This window comes from Dama dama, chromosome 5 (genome assembly GCF_033118175.1).
Source record: "Dama dama isolate Ldn47 chromosome 5, ASM3311817v1, whole genome shotgun sequence".
Classification (NCBI taxonomy): Eukaryota; Metazoa; Chordata; class Mammalia; order Artiodactyla; family Cervidae; genus Dama; species Dama dama.
The window spans coordinates 80,378,023-80,396,082 of NC_083685.1; the positions used below are offsets into that span (position 1 = coordinate 80,378,023).

The window sequence follows — 18,060 nt, forward strand, 5'->3', positions numbered from 1 at the left end:
GCCTATCTGAAGATTAAACAGAAATGTGAAATATTGGAGAGAACTTTACTAGGGTAAGAGAGAACCCATAAGAGATAGCACAAAGGATGACAATATGACCACATCATTTAAGTAAGCATACTTATCTTCATTTTATCTTCCCCTCGCTAAGAGTCAGATACGACTGAGCAACTTCACTTTCACTTTTCACTTTCTTTCATGCATTGGAGAAGGAAATGGCAACCCACTCCAGTGTTCTTGCCTGGAGAATCCCAGGGACGGGGGAGCCTGGTGGGCTGCCGTCTGTGGGGTCGCACAGAGTTGGACACGACTGAAGTGACTTAGCAGCAGTCAGAAAGTTCAGTTTTAGTGCAATAGAGAGGATAGGAACTGAAGAGAGTCTTTAAAGTGCTGTGACCTGGATCCAGGCATCCTGACTCTGCTGCTTGCATCCTTGACCACTAAGCTATATGCTACTACTTTAAGAATGATAAAGCACTTTGTAAACAAACAAACAAACTACCAACAAATTATGATACCCTAATCTAGGAACTGTTGCTCAGTACTCCATGTTTTTCATATAAAGAAGCCAGTGAGTATCCCTTGTAGTGATGTTATTTGGTTACCCGACAGGCAAAGGACCTGTTTGCTGAGGCTCTCCCCAAGTACTAAAGGAATAAACAAGGGATCTGGAAGTGCTCTGGACTGGAAGTTCTAAAATGCATTGCAGATGATCCACTGCCGCAGTAGTCTGGTGACAGAAACCTAGCTTAGCTGGGCCCGAGTTCTCCAGTCTGTTGCTGCACCAAATATTCAACTACAGAGTACTCCCTACCAGTTGCCTGTGTGTCTTTGCTAATCTGTTCCCTCAACAGAGGGCCCTTCTCTGCTCAGGACATTAGAGCTGACCATGAACATTCTGACCTGCAAGATAAACCAGAATGACCTGTTTTCTCATTCCTGCAGGAGATGCTGAACATAAGCCATATATCTGCGGGGATGCAGATTCTGCCTCTACTGTTCTGGATGGAACTGAAGACTACCTCATTCTGGCCTGCGATGGCTTCTACGACACCGTGAACCCTGACGAGGCAGTGAAAGTCGTGTCCGACCACTTGAAGGAGAATAACGGAGACAGCAGCATGGTTGCCCACAAGTTAGTGGCATCAGCTCGTGATGCGGGGTCAAGTGATAACATCACTGTTATTGTGGTTTTCCTGAGGGACATGAACAAAGCTGTAAATGTTAGTGAGGACTCAGATTGGACAGAGAACTCTTTCCAAGGAGGGCAAGAAGCTGGTGGGGATGACAAGGAGAGTCATGGGGAGTGCAAGCGCCCCTGGCCCCAGCACCAGTGCTCCGCCCCGGCTGATCTGGGCTACGAGGGGCGTGTGGATTCTTTCACGGATAGAACCAGCCTGAGCCCAGGGTCCCAAAGCAGCGTGCTGGAAGACCCGGGCTACCTAGATCTCACACAGATAGAAACAAGCAAGCCTCACGGTGCCCAGCTTTTGCCACCAGTTGAGCTGTTTGGTCCTGGTGCACCAAAGAGAGCCAATCTTATTAATGAGGTAATAATGGAGAAAAAATCAGTTCCATCATCATTGCCTGAATGGAGTGGTGCTGGAGAGTTTCTCTCTTCTTTTAATGTGGGTTCAACAGGGCAGCAGGTATGCAGCATGGAGAGCTTGCCTCCTGTTTGTTCTAGGCTGGAAAACGAACAGTTCAAGTTCCTGGGAAAGAGAGTTTCTAGGTTGTCTCATTTATACTACCATTACAAAAAGAGGCGGCATGGATTCAGGTTTAATCCCAAGTTTTATTCTTTTCTCTCTGTTCATGAGTCTTCCCAGAAAACAGGCATTAGCCTGTCCTCACTTATTCGGAATGGGAAGAGAAATAGGATGTTAAGAAGTTCTCTGCCATGGAGGCAAAATAGCTGGAAAGGATACAGTGAGAACATGATGAGGAAGCTCAAAAAGAGTAACGACACTCCATACCCAGATCTTCCCTGGAGCTTTAAAATATAATCCTTTCTCTCTAGAGTAGGCTAGCTAGCTCTCCCCCAATAAAGATACCACTATCAGAGTAGAAACAAGGTAGATATTTCTGAAATATGTGTGCTTCATTATAGTGAGCCATGGATGGCTCAACTCTTAAATGTAAATAGATCTCTAGGAAACTCAATACAGTGTTTTTCAATCTAATAAAGAACAGTATTGGCGGTTTCACTAGCAAAATTACACCCCTGGTCCCTGTGATGTGTCTCTATACCTACATACACCCCCAAGACCCCGTCACGTCACTAGTGGAGGCTTGCGAGTTAAGTTGTTTCAGTCAGGATATATAGTGCTGAAATCTTGATGCAGGTGAAATTCGGTCTGATGTGCCTAATATATGTATCTGGAAAACTTAATGCAGAATTAGATCTAGTTGAGGAATGTTCCTCAAAAGACTGGGGACTATGAGGGAAAACCTCTCCCTTTTTTTTTGGTAGGTAAAAGACTAAAAGCCATATGGGTTTTAACTGGAGAAAATGAAAGTAGAAAACTAGTGTAAAAATGTCGTATTCTCAGACTTGTGAGGTGGTATATAGTCAAAAAGATTCACTAATTTTTTTCCTGTAACATAAAAGACCAACAATGAAAATTTTTTGAATTAAGCATTTCCTAGGGCTGTAGCTATTTGGGAGTTTCATAACCCGTTATGGTGCTTTTGACGGAATTGTTTTTTAGAAGACCGCTGTCAATTGGCTTTAACCTATGATGCTAATGTTTTTCACTGTACCTTCATCTCAGGAATAAAAACTTGTTTAATGGAGATGATTTCAGGTACAAATATACTAGAATCAAGTTGCCATTTTAAAAGAAAATCAAATAGTATTTCTATTTTTTCTGGCTTTTTTTCTTTTTTTTAAAGTTCACAGACAGTAAAGGCATATACTACAATAAAATAAAAAGTGGTTCTGGAGAATGAAAAATACTAGTTTTAACTTCTCTAAAATTGTTTCCCCTGAGGGAATGAAATAATTGGTATGGAAGAGGCTGAAAGTAACTGCCTAAAGTGAGCCCAGAGGCCAAGTGCAAAGTAGAATGCAGATGACTGCAGCTGAGGTCTGTTTAGTTGAAAATTTGAGTCCTGCATCTTCAGACCAGAGGGCCTGGACACGTGCTGCTCATTTCAATATTTACTTACATTTGATATTTTGAAATTGTCTGCTTTTTGCCATTTCTGCAGTTTCAAGTAGGAACCATATCTGCAACTAGAGGCAGCAAATAAAACTAATAATCAGGTTAATTCAGGGCAGCAGCCTGCTCTGAGAATCACGAAGTATCTCCGCAGGACCTTCTGCCCTCTCCCAGTCAGGCGTGGCGCCTCCGGCTTCCGCGTGCTGTCGGGAGGCATGGGCTGCTCCTGCCGAGAGGTCCACAGAGCACAATATGACAACTGCATGTTCCCCAGACTCAGGACGGAGGACTGAGATTCCTGGACTTTAAAAACAGAGGGGACTGTAGCATATTTTGGGGTGCCAGGGTAGCTATAGCAAATAAATAAAAGATTCACTTCAGCAACAGATTGTTAATCTACAGATTTTATTTTTTAAAATTTGGATGTAAGTAGATATTTTCAGTATTTTTCTTTTTTGAAGTCATTTCTTTTCTCAAGTCTTGTGAGACATGGCTGAAAAGGAGGGAGCACACATGAATCCAACCACAGTACCAGAGTCTTCTCACCATCCCGAGGCTTTGCCCTGTCCATGGACCTCACATCTGTCATTTCCTGAAGCCTAGATCATGTTAACAACCCATCAGGTGCAGTGTCAGTTTCAAATCAAATTATCTAGGGAAACAAGAAAACAGGCAGCAGAACATTGGTATATATAATAGTCCAAAGCACTTAGCCAAGTTAAAAAGTTTTTAAAAAGATTCTTCTGTAGTTGTCTATTGCTAATGATTTTGATCAGAATAAAGAAGGTGAAAGAAGGTACAAGTGATAGGTTTTCTTCAGTGGGAAAAATGGTTGGATGAAATTGGGAGTAACAGGCATCTTTAAGGGTCTGAATTTTGTAGGTGTAACTACATAAGCAGTGTTAACTCCATTTCTCATACCAGTAGCCCTCTAGAAAATAAAAGTAGTTCTAGTGTGGTCACATTATAAGCCAATAATGTACAAATTAGCAACTATTCATTTGTTCACAACATGCATATTTATAGAGTAGTTAGGTACCACTTGTAAGGTAAGTCCTTTAAAATTCTATAATACATATTAAAGTAGTGGTTATTGGTCTGACATATGCTGCTCTTGGGTCTGTCTATAAACTAGATAAAAAGCAGTGCTTTGTGAAACGCAGTGTTATACCTTAATGCCACTGGTGATAGAAAGTAGCTCCCTTCAGTTCAAATCCTGTGCCCTTATTTGCTGCTTGCTGATGTAAGCAATAAGTACCCCTCTAACTAATGGTATCTACACATTTCTGTAACTTGTATTTAATGATGGTGTATCTGGTGATTGTAAAAATATTAGACAGATATAAAAGTATATAATATATATTAACTGTTAATGCTGAGGTATATAGTCTGTGAATTATGTGTTTTGTACTTCTATTCATTGTGTAATTTAGTGACGGTGGAGAAGATCTACACCCAATCCTTAAGAGTGGCAGTATCCCTTTTACGATTTAACATGATCTGCATCAATTTGTTTGCTTGCTGAAGTTTTGTTAGAATAGGAAATAGTAAAACAGATATTAAAAAGAGAGTGTAGTACTGGTTAGGGAAACAGACTTCAAGTCACTGACTGAAGTCACATGAACTCCTTGTACATTCACTGTGAGTTTCAAAGGCAATTGGTCCCTAATTTCCTTTGTTCACTTTCTGGATGTGGACTTTTAAGAGCGATTTAAGGTTAAGTAGCTTTACAGCACCCAACACTGGGGCTGTTAATCCCGTCTAGGTCTGTACTGAAAAGAAGGGTGGAAATACATGTATATATCTTTTCTTTACCTAGAAGTGCCATCCATTGTCCTTGAATTAATATACCGTTACTGTTGCATTTAATTTAACTAGGAGGATCCTCGAAAGTAACACCTTTACCGAGGACAATGTCAGCAATGTCAGTGTCAACCCTGAGTCTGATTCTGACCACATTTATAGTGGTCCACTGTCAACGTGGTGGTATAGTGTCACTGCATCTTCATGCCAACAGCACTCCTTTGTTGGAACACTGTGCCAGTGAGAAGCGCGGCATCCGGTGGGCAGATGAAATGATGCATAAAGAAGTTAAGTGTTTACAGATAAAACTGCTGTGGTTCAGGTACTTCCTTCCCCAGCAAAGGCTTGCTGAGGCTTTGTGAGAAAGTGATCTAAATTATTATTTTAATGTTTAAACATAATTTGTTCACTCAGTGATCATTCTCATGGAAGCAAGGCCATAAAAAAGGAATACTACAGTTTTAACCCTACAATTTAGGAGAATTATTCTTTGGATTGTCAGTTAGCTAAAGAAAGAACATACTTTTTTTTTCACCTTTTAAAATCACATGATGTTAAAGGACAAGTACCCACTCTTCCCTTCTGACCTGTGAATAATTTAAATGTTTTTACCCCCCCAAAAAACAAAGTACTGCCAGTATTAATGACTATTTTTTGAGACAAATGATACTGTGTTGAAAAAAAATTGGTACTTCCTCTAGTAGCATTTTATCTTCTATTGTAAAGACTATTTATTGTACTAATTAGAAAATATGAAATAAGATAGGGAACTCCAGACTGACACAGCAGTTGTTCTGGAAAAGGAAAATAATAAACTTTGATGTATTAAGTAATCTATAGATACATCATTGCTAACTCTTACTCTAGGTGCTCTTTGGTGAGAGACAGGCTTTATTCTCTTGTTCATGATATTTCTCTGCAAAGAATTCTCTATGGAGTTGAGCAAGTGAATCATTTCTTACCAAGCCAATTTTATCAATTTATAAACCTTCTCTGCAGCTCACTTTTGAGTTCAGTTGTAATCATGAGTGATCCTTCATATTTTATTTAAAACTGTTCATTCAGGTAAGAAGTATGTTGAAATTTTGCCAATATCTTAATAAAACCCAGCAATTTAAAAACATTGGTCATCTGTCTTTTTGTTCAAAGGAAGGTTACTTAGTTCTAGGATTTAAGTTGATTTTCTCAGAACTGAAAATAAAATCCTGAGGTGGCGATTTTCTAAACTTTAAAGTGGGGACATTGAAAAAAGTTTGCTAAGTGCTGCTACAATTGTTAGTCCCTCCCCAGAAAAACCAGAAGAGATCTTTCTCATCTTACAGACATTTCCCCCATCAGTTTAATGTTGGGGGTTCATCCTAAAATAGATGAATGAGGAATAGGACCTGTCAATGGCTAAGTGCTGACTCCTCAAATCTCCCAATTACTTTAGTCTTCAAACTCGGCATCCAGCCAGAGTTCTCCCCTCTTCCTTGGTCTTTCCCCCTTTTAGTTTCAGACTGGAAGAAAGGAAATAGTCAGGTGAATTGTGGCTGAAAGTCTGTGCAGAGGAATGCTTTACGAGAATGATAGGAGACAGGACAATGCAGTCGTCTTAATGCAGTCAATATACTGCATTCGTACCCACCTCTCACCACCATTAAGTCCTAAAAATTAATTTCAACCTTTAACTCCTAATCACTTAAATTCATTCAGTACTGTGATTTTATATAAACTCAAAGAAATGAGAATTGAGAAAAAAGAAGGTCCGAAAGAATCTTATTTGTAAGAGTTTGTTGCTACATCAGGGAATGAAAAGCAGTATTTTGGTAAGTATTATTTATACTTGAAAATGTTACTAGTATTAGTATTCTAAGCGCAAAAGGAAAGTCTTTCTGAAGCAGCAGCACAGAAACCCACACAGCTCTTTCAGTTCTCTATTTCCTGGGTTTTTTATAATCTCATCACTTTTATAATTAAAAACACTTTTGGATAGAAAACTAAAAATGGCCCATTACTTTCTGAATCGTGAATCTGAAATTACTTACTTATGTTTTTAATTAAAATATATAAGAACCACGGTACTTCCAGCTTCCCAATTCTAAAATGTAGAGCTAAAGGGAATACTGCTTCCACCCTTCTACATAAAAGCCAGATTAACTTCAAATTATGACTTTTTTCACCCTCATCCGCGTTGAAGTTGCAACTGGCCCGTTTAAGGGGCTGGCGCCTCCGGGCGAGCGGCGCGGTCGGCCCTGGTTTACAGTCGGGCAGCTCTGGGAGCCAGCAGCGGGGGGGCAGCTCGGCCAAGAGTGAGCAGTGGCCGGTAGAGGCAGAGAAAGGGCTGGCAGGGCAGCGGGCCGTGCTGGGAGCTGCGGACACGAGTGGAGGCCGCCCTCCTGCCCACCCTACCAGGACTCAGAGAAAAGGCCCGGGGCGGAGCAGGTCCGGCAGTGGGATGTGGAGGGCCGCGGGAGCCCATCACCCTCCCCTCGGCTCGCCCACACGAGCGGCCTTCTGTGGAGGAAAGGGCCCCAGACGCTGCCCCCAGGGCACCTGTAACGAGTCACTGACGCTGATGGAAGGGAACAGGAGCAAAAACCCTACTCCTGGGGCGAAGGAGCGTCACCAGGCCTGTGAACGGCAGTGGAGGAGTGAGTGCGTCTACACGCAGTAACTGACGCTGCAGCTTAGTCCCAGAGAGCCTGTCCCGACCCACATGCAGTTGAGCTTCAAATAACAGAACAGTTCTGGGAGGACAGCAGAGCAACAGAAGTCTGCAGAGGCGTAACTCGGGGGCATCGTACAAAATTCGGGGTCAGAAGAGACACTGCATTTCTGATGGGGAGTGGATTACCAGAGCAATGTAGTGCTCTAGAACTCAAAGCCACTAAGCTTAATCATAGCAGTGATGAACCTCAAACCAAACACAACTCCTAACCAGATTAACTCAAACTCTTGTGGTACACATCTAAGCAGGCCTGCCCATTTTTAGGCATAAAAACCATTCAACAAACTACTGTTCTACACAAAATGTGTTGCTTTCAACAAAATACACAGAGGCATCAAAAAGCAAGAAAAAAAATGTATTCTTAGGAGTGAGGTAACCAGGGTGGTGGGTGCTGGCAGGGAACCTGCCTCTCTCAGATTCTCTCCAGGTGGCCTCCCCTACCCGGGCCTCCTTGGGGACCTTTGTCATTTGAGCCTATTGAGCTTGAGCCGTTGTCATTTGAGTCACTGTTGGTGGGAATGTAAATTGGTACAACCATTGTGGAGAACAGTATGGAAGTTCCTTAAAAAACTAAATATAGAACTACCATTATGATCTGGCTATCTCACTCCTGGGCATATATCTGGAGAAAAACATAATTTGAAAACATACAGTGCATCCCAATGGTCACTGTAGCGCTATTTACAATAGCCAGGACATGAAAACAACCTAAATGTCCACTGACAAAGGAGTGGATGAAGAAGATGTGGTACATCTATACAATGGAATATTACTCAGCCATAAAAGAACAAATAATGCCATCTGCAGCAACGTGAGTGGATCTAGAGATTGTCATACTGAGTAAAAGAGGAAGACAAATATATCATTTATATGTGGAATCTAAAACAATGGTACAAATGAATTTAATACAAAAATAGTCACAGATGTAGAAATCAAACTTACAAGATCCACTGGGGGATTGAGATTGATATACATACCCACTGAAATATAGAAAACTGATGACTAATGAGGATACACACAGGGAACTCTCCTTAATAACTTCAGACTGATTCGACAAGAATTTTGGAACTGACAGAAATTATAATAACTATGGCTTCCCAGGTGGTGCATTGGAAAGAATCTGCCTGCCAATGCAGAAGATCCCCTGGAGGAGGAAATGGCAACCCACTCCAGTACTGTTGCCTGGAAAATCCCATGGACAGAAATCCCATGGACAGAGGAGCCTGATGGGCTACAGGCCATGGGGTCACAAAGAGCTGGAGATGACTGAGCATGCACATACACTTGGTTAATATGTTGTGGAAATAATGGGCAAACATGCAAGATCATATGGGTGATTTCAGCAAAGAGAAACTATAATAAACAGAAATGCCAGAAATTTAAAATACTGTAGCAAAGATGATGGATGTCTTTGACTGCCTAATCAATAGATCTACTACTGCTGAGAAGAGAATAAGTAAATTTAAAGGTAAGTCAATAAAAGTTACCCTAACTGATGGGATTTCCCTGGTGGTCCAATGGTTAAGAATCCACCTTCCAGTACAGGGCATCCCTGGTGGGTTAGATCCCTGGCGGAAGAACGAAGACTCCACGTGCTAGGGGGCAACTGAACCCAACTAAGCCCGCGCTGCAAGAGCTGCTCTCCTCCCCGCCACCCGCCACTACTAGAGCCCCTGCACCACAGCTAGAGAAGACTGTGCAACTGAGACCCAATGCAGCCAAATAAATTTTTAAAATAAATATTAAATAAAAAAGAATGAAAATGTAGTGAGTGGCCATAAAGGAAACAAAACACTCAAAAAAAAAAAAAACTGAAATACAAGAGAAGAAAAATAATAAAGGAAAAACAAAAGCAAATTAAATCCAGAACAGAACAAATAAGAGCTGTGGAACTATATCAGCCTAACATATGCATAACTGGAAACCCTCATATGTTGCTGGTGGGAATGCTATGGCAGTGCCTTCTGGAAGTTTGGCACTTTTCTTATAAAGTTATGCAGAAACCTACTACATGACTCAGTGCAACGAGTTCTGACACCAGTTATCTGGGGTTAGGCCAAACTTGACAGGTTAAGGGCAAAGTCCTCCACAAGACTGCTCTCACTGCAAAGTTTAGGGCCCCCACTATCCTTCCCTTAGCTCTAACAATTCACTAGAATAACTCATAAAACCCAGGAAAATACAATTCCAGTTTTATTATAGCAGAAGGAGACACACAGGGTGAGGTGGAGGAGGGTCCTAACATGAAGCTTTCTTGTGATCAGGAGCTGTGGCCCTCCCAAAACATCCATGTATGACGAGTACTGCCAACAAGGAAGTTGAGCGGAGCTTCAGTGCCCACACTTCTTACTGTGGTTTCCTTATGTGAGCACGACTAACTCACTGGCAACAGGCTGAACTGTTCAGGCTCATATCACGTGACTCAGAGGCCCAGTCCTCTCGTCACATGGTTGTTAGTCTTTCTGGCACGGCCAGTCCCTACCTTGAGTTGTCTCATGAACATAAGCTACCAGAATCCAACATAAGTAACAACACTCCAATCACTCAGGAAAATTCCAAGGTCTTAACAGGCTGTATCCCAGGAACTAGGGACAAAGGCCAAATTCTTTATTACATATCCCACTCCAAGGAAAACACTATCCTAGAGACAGACAACTTATGTCCATAAAAAATCTACACACAAATGTTTGTAAAGTTCATAATCACTCTAAACTAGGAAAAATCCAAATGTCCTACAATGGATAAATAAATTGCATACATCCATACAGTGAAATACTACTCAGCAGTTAAAAAGGAATAAAATTCTGATTCACATAACAAGGTAGATGAAACTTAGCATTTTGTTAAGTGAAAGGTTACATATTGTGTGATTCTATTTATATGACACTCTGGAAAAGGGAAAACTGAAAGGACAGTTGCAAGGGTAAGGTGGTGGAAGGGGGGAATCTACCTACAAAGAGCCAGCACAGGGGAATCTGGGGGGTGACTGAACTGTTTTCCAAACAACTATATATACCACAAAGATTGAATTTATTGTATGTAAATTTTAAAGTTGACTAGGATGTGTGGGGGAATACATATAGTCTGTAGAATACAGACTATAACAGATGAATATAACTGTATTACAGATGAAATCACACAATCACCTTGAAGAGAACAGCAAAGAAAGGAGCCAAGGTATCAGGATTAAATTCCCCTAATTTCTTTGACATTTATTGTTAGAATTCTGTGTGACAAGCTGTCCTTTCTTCTCCATTCAAGTTTATTCAGCTGTTCATGTGTATCTGTGTGGACTCGTGGATATTCATTTTGTTCTTTGAGTTATGATCCTGTACGGCCATTGTGTCACAGTTCAGGATCTAAACTGTATCTAAACAACTTTGGGAAAGTGCTTTGACGGACGGGACTCATGGTTTTTCTCCTTAAAACATGTTATTTACATATACATACACGATACATTCAAGTATGTGCTTTATTATTTTTTTTTTCAAGTATTTGCTTTAGGAGGAGTTAAGTATGTTTCCTATTGTACCCAACAACACTCTAGTAACAGTAAACAAATTAGCACCCAAATCTATGTTTCTAAGTATCACTGTCCCTCCAAAAGGCAAGGAAAATTCAAGATGAGCTTGGAGCATCTTGTTGAGAGGAAGGATGGAAAGGGAAGGAGGGAGGATACAAGATCAAGATCAAAAGAGTAAAGGAGCCAAGCTGAAAGAGCTTCAAACAGCCAAAACTAGAAAACTGAACTGTAAAACAATAGCAATACTGCATCATAACTCAAAAGAATAAAATAAATATCCATGAATCCACACAGATATAAACGGCTGAATAAACTAAATGGAGAAGAAAGGACAACTTGTCAAACAGAATTCTAATGATAAATGTCAAAGAAATTAGGGGAGTAGAAAACCACCATAAGAACACTGCAGTAATAATTGCTGTAGGCAAGATCCACTGGTGGGTGCTAAAATTAGTGGGTAAGAGTTTAAGCAGAAACAGAATATTTGCATATCCTTAAAGTATTTGCCCTAAATATTTAGTAATTCAAAGGGAAAAATAGTAAATAGTGGGGAATCCTGGCAGATACCACCTCTGCAGAAGCCTTCTAATAATGCATAATTCCAACCTAAGGTGAAAAAACATCAGATGAGCCCAAGCAGAAGAACACTATAAAATAACTGGGGGCCTTTCTGGTGGTCCCGTGGTTAAGAATCTGCCTGCCAATACCAGGGACACGGGTTCAATCCCTGGTCCAGGATGTACATGCTGCAGGGCAACCAAGCCCGTGTGCAGCAAGCACTGAGCCAGTGTGTGGCAAGTACTGAAGCCCGTGCGCACAACAAGAGAAGCCACCGCCGTGAGCGGCCCGGGCACCACAGCTAGAGAGCAGCCCCTGCTACAGAGACCCAGCGGAGCCATAAATAAGGAAGTAACATTAAAAACAATCGATACACTTCAAAAACGTCAAGGTCATGAAAGACGGGAAGACAGGTAAGAGCCTGAGGTGGGGCACCAAGACATGCCAACTCACTGCAGTGTGGACGCCAGGGAGGGAAAGAGGGCCTGCGGGAAGGGACGGATGAAATCCGAGCAGAGCTGGCGGCAGTCTGTGTGCTGGTCTGTAAACAAGACTGGCGCCTTCATCTTGGTCACTTGTCTACGGTCGTGGATCTGTTCACAACAAGAGAAGCTGTTTTGGTTTTGAAAGGTTATACTTTTCTAAGAACGCGTCCATTTCTTCCAAGTTGTCCATTTGATTGTCATACAGTTGCTTTGATGACCTTATGTGTTCTGTTGGACTTCTCCATTTTCATTTCTAATTTTGTTGATTCTTCTCCCTTTTTTTCTTGATGAGTCTGGCTAATGGTTTGTCTATTTTATTTATCTTCTCAAAGAACCAGCTTTTAGTCTTGATTTTTGCTATAGTCTCTTCTGTTTCTTTTTCATTTATTTCTGCCCTAGTTTTTATGATTTCTTTCCTTCTACTAACCCTGGGCTGCTGCTTCTTTTTCTAGTTGCTTTAGGTATAAAGTTAGATCACCAGTACAAGTTTGATGCATGAGACAGGGCACTCACAGCCGGTGGGCTGGGACAACCCTGAGGGATGGGAGGAGGGAGGTGGGAGGGGGGCCCAGGAGGGGGACACGTGTACACCCCATGGCTGACTCATGTCAACGTATGGCAAAAACCACCACAATACTCTGAAGTAATTAGCCTCCAATTAAAATTTTTTTAAAAAGATAAGCTGGCCATACAGGAACACTCTCAAGATTTCTGCACCTCTATTATAAATCTAAAATTATCTCAAAATGAAAAGTTTTTTAAAAAGGACAATATTTAGGTTTTTAATTATTAGGTATCAAAATGGTGAATTTGGCCCAACTGTGACAAACTGGAAAAAGTACTCAACTAGTATCTTACTGCATCCCTGCCAGTGGTGCTGAATCTCCTGTTTCTCTGCCAAATGGGCATGACACCCAGTGCACCTCAAAGGCTACTCACAGATTCAATGACATGGTCGGTCCAGGTTGTGCAGAAATGATATGCTTGGGCACAATGCATGCATTACTTTTACATCTTTAAGTCTAGGAGAAAATACTCTACTGAGTGGACAATTTCCCAGGACCAAACTTGAGGTTAAAATACCAAATGATGGGACTTCCCTGGTAGCCCAGTGGCTAAGACTCTGCGCTCCCAGTGCAGAGGGCCCAGTTTCAATCCCTGGTCAGGGAACTAAATCCCGAGTGCAACAACTAAGAGCTCGCATGCAGGAACTGAAGACCCCTCATGTTGCAATGAAGATCCCGTGTGCTGCAACTAAGGCCCAACGCAACCCAATAAATAAATATTTAAAAAAAACTATATGATGAAACCAAGAAGAACTATGCCTTTCAACAAAAGGAGGAAAAAAAATTTTTTAAGTTGGGATTCTGTTATGGAATAGAAAGTACCAGAGAGCAGGACAAGTGGAGTGACTGACTGGAAATCTGGGTTGACTACCATGCCTTTCGGAGACTGTGGGTGACGACAGTCAAACGTGGGAAGACGGGGGAAGCTCTTTTGCCTCAGAGCTCTTGCAGACTAGGTCATGAACCACCAATGGGGAGAGGGGAGAAAGAACTGATATCCTCTTCTGTGCCTCTTCCCTCCCTCACTGCTACCTAAAATCCAGCAGAGGCAAGGCTGGCGTCAGATGACCTCAAGGAAGATGGGAAGCATGGGTGCTGCTGGCAGCACTGCGGAATCGGGCACAGACTTAGTAGGTGGCACAGCTGGAAACTGGGGAAGGAACTGTTTTTTCCAAAGATCCCACTACTAAAAGCTAATAGGGCCTTCCATTTTTTGAGGAAATCTTTAGGTCTTTCAGTCTTATCAGAATCCCAGAATGACTCAAATAGCAGATGCCCAACACCCCATATCACAAAAACTAAGCACAAAACAACTAATCAAATGTTTGATCTTTTTGAGTTAAAAATCATGCCTTTTCTCAAATCTACCTCTCTCAAAGTGAACCTCCTATTAATATCAATGACAAAGTAGAACTTGGCAAATTTTATCTGCAAAGGGTAAGAGTGTAAATATTTTAGGCTCAAGGGCCATTAGGTTGCTTAAGCAGCTACTCAACTCTGCCTCTGCAGGGCAAAAGCATCTGTTTGACAATCTGTAAATGAATGGATGTGACTGTGTTCCAACAAAACTATTTACAACAGATAGCGGTACGGATTTGGCTCAAGGCTAGAAGTTTGTCAACCCCTAGAGGAAATGCCAGGTAGACACTTGTTATGCCCCAGAAGTTTTCTTCAATGGATGGCATGAATTCATACATGCTACGTATTTCTTACTATTTTTCAATTCACAAACAATTCACAATACTGGAGGTGAGCTGTAACCAACAAAACAGACATGACATGATCTTCATCACAGGAGAACTGTTTTTGAGTACATCCTTTAGATACCTACAAGTTTGTTGGGTTTTGGTTTTTTTTTCTTTTTTTCATGAAACCCTCTGTCAACTTTAATTATAAAAACAGAGAATTTCATGCCAGGAGGGCAGTTACAAATCATTTCTTTAGAAGCTTACTTTTTAAGCTTTTCAAGGTATAGAGTTTATTATTAATATGGAATCAGAATATGGTACAAATGGCTTGGGTTTCTAAAACACACAAGAAGATAATATACCAATTAAATTCAAGTAATTTTCCCTGCAAAATTTTTGTCATGCATAAAAATACCTTCAAAACTTCCAATAGCTATAACAAGAAAAACAGTCTTGCTGACATAGTAAACTCAAACTCCACCAATGTAAAAGGGTCTCAACCAATTCTCAATTGTATGAAACAAGGGCAGCACTCCTCAGCGCTCTTATACATAACCTGAGAGCATAAGCAAAGCCGAAAAATATCCAAGACCCAAATGTTCTGTGACTCACAGATCTTCATGCCATTCTGGGGAATCCACTTTATGATCATAAAAAATAAGAGTAAAAGTTAAGAACATTTACGATTTGAAAACAAACAAAACTGGATACCTCCCCCTAACAAAGGAAAAAAGGATACCTCAGGATGCTATCATGTAGAGTAATGACCCAAGAGAATCTCACGATTAAATCACTTGTGCTAAAAGCTCTTACAAATTTTCCCAAATGAACAGTCTAGTCTCAGGTTTCTCTTAATTCTTAACCACATGTGGTTTTCCATATTTTGAAAACAAGAACTTACAAAGGTTCATGGAAAAGCACTCAGTTCTATATCAAATACAGGTTAAGAAACAGCTATGAAACAGTGAGTTTCAAAGTAGAGTCAATCACACATGTGTTTATGAATTCTTATAAGACTCACTTGAAAAAAAAGAAACCCGACAATATCAGTTCTTACAATGACTTGCTCTCAACACTAATGGGACAAAATTCTTACATAACAGTTTTACCCATTATAATGTAGTGTAGAAATAAGACAAAGCTGGATTTAAAATATGATCTCATCAAAATGTACTAAACACAAATACATCTCTAGCTAACAGAAAATGAAATGTGAAGAACTTAGTAATATTTTACATCACTGCACAATAAGCTACTTAATAACTATATAGTGGCATATCAATGTTATCATGACAGTAAGCAAATGCTAAATTTTTACTTCTCATATGATTATACTACTTAAATATTTCCAACTAATTTAAGGGGAAAAAGTAACCACATACATTATGGAGATTATAAATAAGTCTTCTAACTTCCCTATGCATCTAATAACAGCTCAAAAGCATCTATTATACACAGGCAATAGGAATACGAAAAAGAGGGCTTCCTGTCCCAGTTTTAATAAATTGCAGAGACATAACATTTTCTCAAGTTCATTTTATTAACAAAAAGTGCAAACTGTTTTGAACAAAAGCAAACCATGAATCACAGCGTTCGGCAAGACACTAGACATGGAAAGGGAACAATATTCATTAAGTAAAAATAAGCAGATGAAATGCCTCTCAAATGTATATATAACTCATGCGTTTCCAACAGTCTCTTAGTCAGCTTTCAGTGTCCTTTTCAAAGGGTATAGCAGCTCAAAAACAAATGCAGGAGCACAATGGTAAAGTCTGGCAATAATTTTGGACTAATTCTGAGTATAAAAGTAAACGTTATAGCACACTTTCATGTATAACATGTGGGAATCTTAAAATGTATTGACACTGAAATCAATGTCCAGCTAATGAAAACAAAGGAAAAAACAGGGTTTTAAAATACTTGTTGCTCTGTAGTTGTTTGGTAAGAAGCAGAAAAAAGTGAAATAATTTTAAATGTTCTTATATGTGTTTATATGACCAAGAACATAACCAATTCACATTAACTTAATTCATTTAAAACCGCATTTGTAAAAGCCACACAAAAGATAGCGTATGTGCCATTAATCAGTGTGCCTGCCTGCACTTGAACAAATAAGAAAAGAAAAATTAACCTTCAGTCAGCCAACACATTCCAAAGAGGAGATTCAGTCTAGTGTTACTTCAGTTATTCACATAAAGTGTCTTCAGGGCAGAATCTACACATTAGTGATATTTCTGCTCACTAGTCTACAGGCACTAATGAAACTAGAACTGTAATTAAAACCCAAACTACAAAGGCGGTCATTTCAGCAGAACCGAGTCTCCAGCCCAGAAGGGAGAGCGCCGACGGCGAGCAGAGACTGGGCGCATGCGCGGCCTCCAGGCCCGTTTCCTGGCAGCTAGCTGCCCGTCTGCTGGAGCAGACAAACTGCCTTTTATGAATACACTAATGTACTAAATTAATTGAGGCTACACTGTTATTTCATTACATTACATAGAATTCTTCCCACATTTAATTTTTTCCTTTGTACTAATGTTTTATACTAGAATCGTGCTACTTTCTAAAGTCTCAATTACTATTTCAAGTAGAGATGATGAAAAAATCTGATTATCTGACCATTGACAAATTTGAGCACCAACTACAGCGAATTTCAGGGTCAAGGTGGCTTGCAAGTCAGTTCTCTTGATTTGAAAATTACCTTCCGCTGTTTTCATCAGTACTGAAGCTGAGATCCTCAGGGCCTATTTGTTCACCATCAGGAAAACTGGAATGTGTATCTAGGAGAAAACAATAAAAAACAGTTAACAATTTTTAAAGGCCTGTATTTTCTCTTCCATATCTCTAAATGATCTTAGCAAGTGTGTTACTTAAGTGATAAAGAAAGATGTGCTGGGTTGTAAACAAGTCTCTATTCTTAGAGAATTCTTTATCAGAGTCAACCGTAAACAAACACAAATAGAAAATAAAGGAGAAAAAACCAAAATGTGTTAATAGATGCCCACAATTAGAAGACGGAAGGCACTGCCTGCTGGGGAGCAGCTGAAGAACGGAGTAAGGAATGATGATGGTGGACACTCAAAAGATGATTTTGTAAATATAAAATGTATCTCCAAGTCAATTAAACTGAGCATGCAAACATCACTACAAAAACCCACCAACACTCAAAATAACTTTGCCTCAAATTTGGCTGCTTCTTTTAGAAGCAGAGAAAATTACTAAGAGTACCTTAATACTTAAAAATCATCAAACACTTGGCTCTGTATTGAAAAAGACACATTATAGTAAAATAAAAATAAAAGATGACAATTAAGATTGGCCTGACAATGTTGTCATTCCAGGATCTCTTATAGAGGAATGCTCAGATTAACCATTAAGGTCTCTGGATAAAATACTAACAATGGGCAATGCATGTTAACTAAATTTATAGTGGTGATCATTTTGCAATGTATCAAATCATTATGTTGTACATCTAAAATAAAACTAGTAACAATGGATTTCTCTCAGTTTTTTCCCTAAGACTTTTTGATTTTTTGGAAGGAAGAGGTAAATCAATGACTTTATAA

General features: G+C 40.1%; 2 protein-coding genes across 4 annotated transcripts in view; one reads left to right on the forward strand and one right to left on the reverse strand.

Moving 5' to 3' along the window:
• The window catches only part of PPM1E (protein phosphatase, Mg2+/Mn2+ dependent 1E), a 213,850-nt gene extending 210,429 nt beyond the window's left edge, over nucleotides 1–3,421 (forward strand). The window contains exon 7 of the mRNA XM_061142647.1: nucleotides 946–3,421. Within this exon, the coding sequence (XP_060998630.1) occupies nucleotides 946–2,006 (1,061 nt within the window). The 3' untranslated portion in view covers nucleotides 2,007–3,421. The remainder of the gene's footprint in view (nucleotides 1–945) is intronic.
• A 131-nt stretch (nucleotides 3,422–3,552) lies between these two features.
• TRIM37 (tripartite motif containing 37) overlaps nucleotides 3,553–18,060 on the reverse strand; it is a 139,132-nt gene continuing 124,624 nt past the window's right edge. For 2 of the 3 annotated variants that reach the window (XM_061142645.1, XM_061142643.1), the window contains exon 24: nucleotides 16,019–17,274. In XM_061142645.1, the coding sequence (XP_060998628.1) occupies nucleotides 17,192–17,274 (83 nt within the window). In that variant the 3' untranslated portion in view covers nucleotides 16,019–17,191. Of the gene's footprint in view, nucleotides 3,817–16,018; nucleotides 17,275–18,060 lie in introns of those variants that run through there. The other variant, XM_061142644.1, reaches the window with a different exon arrangement.